The 4,682-nt window shown below is 43.0% G+C and overlaps 1 protein-coding gene across 1 annotated transcript; it reads right to left on the bottom strand.

Annotated features, from left to right (window-relative positions):
- Positions 1–2,293: 2,293 nt before the first annotated feature.
- Positions 2,294–4,463, bottom strand: LOC106574877 (protein S100-A5). The gene is made up of 3 exons (XM_014151011.3): positions 4,340–4,463; positions 3,283–3,430; positions 2,294–2,688 (listed from the first exon to the last, which is right to left on the bottom strand). The coding sequence occupies exons 2-3, from the start codon at positions 3,421–3,423 to the stop codon at positions 2,515–2,517; spliced, it is 315 nt and encodes a 104-aa protein (XP_014006486.1). The 5' UTR covers positions 3,424–3,430; positions 4,340–4,463; the 3' UTR covers positions 2,294–2,514.
- Positions 4,464–4,682: the final 219 nt, after the last annotated feature.

Below are 4,682 nucleotides of genomic sequence, written 5' to 3'. Positions count from 1 at the left end.
CCTAGAGGACGAGTGAGGTGTTCTCTCATTAGATCCTAGAGGCTGAGGGAGGTGTTCTCTCACTTGATCCTAGAAGCTGAGGGAGGTGTTCTCTCACTTGATCCTAGAAGCTGAGGGAGGTGTTCTCTCACTTGATCCTAGAGGTTGAGGGAAGTGCTCTCTCACTTGATCCTAGAGGCTGAGGGAGGTGTTCTCTCACTTGATCCTAGAGGCTGAGGGAGGTGTTCTCTCATTTGATCCTAGAAGCTGAGGGCGGTGTTCTCTCATTTGATCCTAGAGGTTGAGGGAAGTGTTCTCTCACTTGATCCTAGAGGCTGAGGGAGGTGTTCTCTCACTTGATCATACAGGCTGAGTGAGGTGTTCTCCCATTTGATCCTAGAGGCTGAGGGAGGTGTTCTCCCATTTGATCCTAGAGGCTGAGGGAGGTGTTCTCCCATTTGATCCTAGAGGCTGAGGGAGGTGTTCTCCCATTTGATCCTAGAGGCTGAGAGAGGTGTACTCTCATTTGATCATAGAGGCTGAGAGAAATGTTCTCCCATTTCAGCTATGGTGCTTACCCAGAAAATGTATTGTTATATGAGCTGTATATCAGCTACGGTGCTTACCCAGAAAATGTATTGTTATGTGAGCTGTATATCAGCTATGGTGCTTACCCAGAAAATGTATTGTTATATGAGCTGTATATGAGCTACGGTGCTTACCCAGAAAATGTATTGTTATGTGAGCTGTATATCAGCTATGGTGCTTACCCAGAAAATGTATTGTAGACTGTAGATCAAGTAGTAGAACAAGGGTGCATACTTCTAAAAATCATTGAACTTGGATATTTAATTCAATAAATGTAAAAAAAGCACAAAAATGCAGTGGTGTAAAGTACTTAAGTAAAAATACTTTAAACCACTAGTTAAGTAGTTTTTTGGGTATATGTACTTTACTTTACTATTTATATTTTTGCCTGCTTTTACTTCACTACATTCCTAAAGAAAATAATATACTTTTTACTCCATACATTTTCCCTGTCACTCAAAAGGACTCGTTACATTTTGACAGGAAAATGTTCCAATTCACACACTTATCAAGAGAACATCCCTGGTCATCCCTACTGCCTCTGATCTGGCGGACTCACTAAACACAAATGCTTCATTTTTTTATTGTCTGAGTGTTGGAGTGTACCCCTGGTTATCCGCCAATAAATAGAAAATAGAAAATTGGGCCATCTGGTTTGTTTAATAATATGAGCAATTTGAAATGGTTTATACTTTTACTGTTACTTTTGATACTCAAGTACATTTTAGCAATTCCATTTACTTTTGATACTTAAGTATATTTAAAACAAAATACTTTTAGACTTTTACTCAAGTAGTATTTTACTGGGTGACTTTAACTTTTACTTGAGTCATTTTCTATTAAGGTTTCTTTACTTTTACTCAGGTATGACAACTGAGTACTTTTTCCACCACTGAAAAAAAAGCTTTAAAAAAACATTTTTTAACCCTTATTCTACTATTCGAACTACCTGAACATTGAAAGGGCTCCAAGTAGTCCAATAGGTACAGATCTAGGATCAGTCTACATTCCCTAATTCTAACCTTAAGAGGAGACAACACACTGATCGGTGTGGAGGGGCTTCATGACAGGGTGAAACCAGTCTATATTTGTTGTGCCAGCTGTGGGCTCTAGTCTATTGTGAGAAACATGGTATAAGGTGAATGGATTCAGACCATAAAGCATTAGGTCATAATCAGGCTTCTACCTTTAATCTCAACTTTATACCTGTCCTCTAATCTAACACTGTGACGCTAACACAGGGAGACACACGGAGTCCTCAGGACATGGGCTGGATGAGGGGGAGTAAAGAGGGGAAGAAAATATGTAAACCAAGCCTACACCTGAGGCGGATTCTCACCAAAGAATGAGTAGAACAGAGTAACAGACTGAAAGCGGGATGGGTGGACGGATGGATACTGCGAGATTCTGGCAATTAAGATTTTGGATGTTTTTCTACTTACCCAGAGTCTGATGAACTTGTGCATATCATTTTTATGTCTCTGTGTGCAGTATGAAGGAAGTTAAAGGTAGTGTCGTGTGCCAATTCTAACTAGTGCAGAGACCTCACGTAGAAACAAATCTGACTCTGGGTAAGTAGAAAAACAACATTGTCAGAGCTCTGCAGTATCCCTTTATTGGGTGTACCAGTTGTAATGTCTGAGAATTGGTGCTCATCACATCATCTCAAGGAATTCTGAATCTATAGTTCCAACTCATTCATAAAAATGAAACACACAACACCAACTAGTAAGCAAGTCAAATTTCATTTAAAAAAACAGGGGAAATGTTGAGAAGACATCTTAAAAGCACCATACAAGTTACAGTAAGAGTATAATTTTCTCTCTTTTATCATAGAAAAGCAGTGTGTGTGTGTGTGTGTGTGTGTGTGTGTGTGTGTGTGTGTGTGTGTGTGTGTGTGTGTGTGTGGATACTGGCCACACCTGTCAACAGGTTATTTTATGCCCCTCATTCAGGCTTGTCAGGCTTGCCCTTGTTGCCCTTGCCCTTGTTTCTGGCTCTGTAGTAGCCCCTGGCCAGAGTAGCCAAGAACATGGAGAACTCTCTGAAGTTGATCTCCCCATCATGGTTCTTATCCAGGTTGGTCATCGCTTCCTGGAGCACTGCTGGTTCCACCTTTCCCTGAGACACACGAACGCATGCATGCACACACACACACACACACACACACACACACACACACACACACACACACACACACACACACACACACACACACACACACACACACACACACACACACACACACACACACACACGAAGGTATGTAGGCTTTCTAGGTATCTTGTACTGTAGACATCATTATGTAGTGGTATGTGCATGTTAATAAAACGTTACTACTATGTTGTGGTATGGATATGTAAAACATGTGGATATGCTGTGTGTGTGTGTGTGTGTTTGTGTGATAATAGAATAATATGCCATTTAGCAGACACCTTTATCCAAAGTGACTAACAGTTATGCGTGCATCGATTTCTCGTATGGGTGGTCCCAGGAATCAAACCCACTATCCTGGTGTTACTAACGCCATGCTCTACCAACTGAGCCATACAGGACAACACTGAGTGTGTGTGTGTGTGTGTGTGTGTGTGTGTGTGTGTGTGTGTGTGTGTGTGTGTGTGTGTGTGTGTGTGTGTGTGTGTGTGTGTGTGTGTGTGTGTGTGTGTGTGTGTGTGTGTGTGTGTGTGTGTGTGTGTGTGTGTGTGTGTGTCTTACGTGGAACTCTGGGCTGGCCAGCTCTTTCTTCATCAGCTCTGCGAGCTCTGTACCGCTAAGCTGGCGATTCTTATCATCCTTTGTAGCATACTCCTCAAACACCTCCACCATGGATACAATGGCCTTCTCCAGACGAGACATACTGTACCTGGGGGAGAGAGAGGAGGCAGGTGGACGGAGACAGAGTAGGGAAGAGGGGATGAGAGAGAGCGGGAGGCAGGGGTGTGGGGTAGGAGGAGAAAAAAGAGAAAAGGGGGGAAGAGAGGAAGAGAGGGGGGAGGAAAGCAGGTGGAGGGGAAGTTTTGAGTGAGGAAATCACAGGGAGGAAGAGTATTGGATTAGAGAGAGTAAAGCAAGGGAAGGAGGAGAAGAGAGGATAGGATGAGAGTGACATGAGTATTCATCCTGTCTATGTCTGGTTATTACCACAGAACATATGATTCACAACAAGAGAGAGGAAGAGGAGAAGGCTCAGCTACACTAAAGATGAAAACATGTGTAATGTTATAAGACCCAGGGAATGGAATGTGTTCAGGTCTAGACCGCGTTGTTCTACAGTCTGTTTACAGCTGGTATTTCCTGACTAAATTAATGCAACATATAAAAGGATCACATTGAAACATTGATTTGGCAAACAGTTGCAAATGTATAGTTATTGGCGCTTTATAATGCAATGGCTGATTCATCTGTTCTTCATTCACCCCTCACACACACACACACACACACACACACACACACACACACACACACACACACACACACACACACACACACACACACACACACACACACACACACAAATACACACATCGCTCTGCTCCGTATTCAGTCCATTCATTCAACATGTCCCGCCCATCTATCCAATTCTCGTGTCTCTCATTCCCTGCTTCCAACTTCTCTCCCTTTTCATTCCCTCATTCCTAACCGTATATAATAGAACAGTTCTATCTCTATGTTCCTAACTCTCTCCTTTCTCCCGCTCCTTCCCTCCTCTATGTTCCTCTATCTGTGAGTTGCAGCAGCCCCACTCCCCCCTCCTCCCTCCCTCTCTACTCACCTCAGAGCAGAAGATAAGATCTATGATATGTGTAGCTGACAGGCTGGGTCCTGATGTGAGACTGATGTGAGACAGAGAGAAGAGAAGCTTCCTCTTAAAGTGAAAAACACCCCCTCAAGCAGAGCTGACACATGATCAGCCCACAAGCAGCCATTGATGCCCTGAAAATGAGGTCAGCTCCACCCAACCTGCTCCATCATGTGCCAACGCTATCATTTGCATGAATTCATGTTTTAAAGGTCAAGATTATGTTCTATCTTGTTTTGAGGGTGTGAAAGAGAGAAGCTTATTCCTCAATTGTATTTGGCAGGTATTTGCTTGTTTAATAGGCCAGGCCCCAGCT

This window comes from Salmo salar, chromosome 02, assembly GCF_965601325.2.
Source record: "Salmo salar chromosome 02, fSalSal1, whole genome shotgun sequence".
NCBI classification, from domain to species: domain Eukaryota; kingdom Metazoa; phylum Chordata; class Actinopteri; order Salmoniformes; family Salmonidae; genus Salmo; species Salmo salar.
This window is presented reverse-complemented; position numbering and strand designations above follow the sequence as displayed.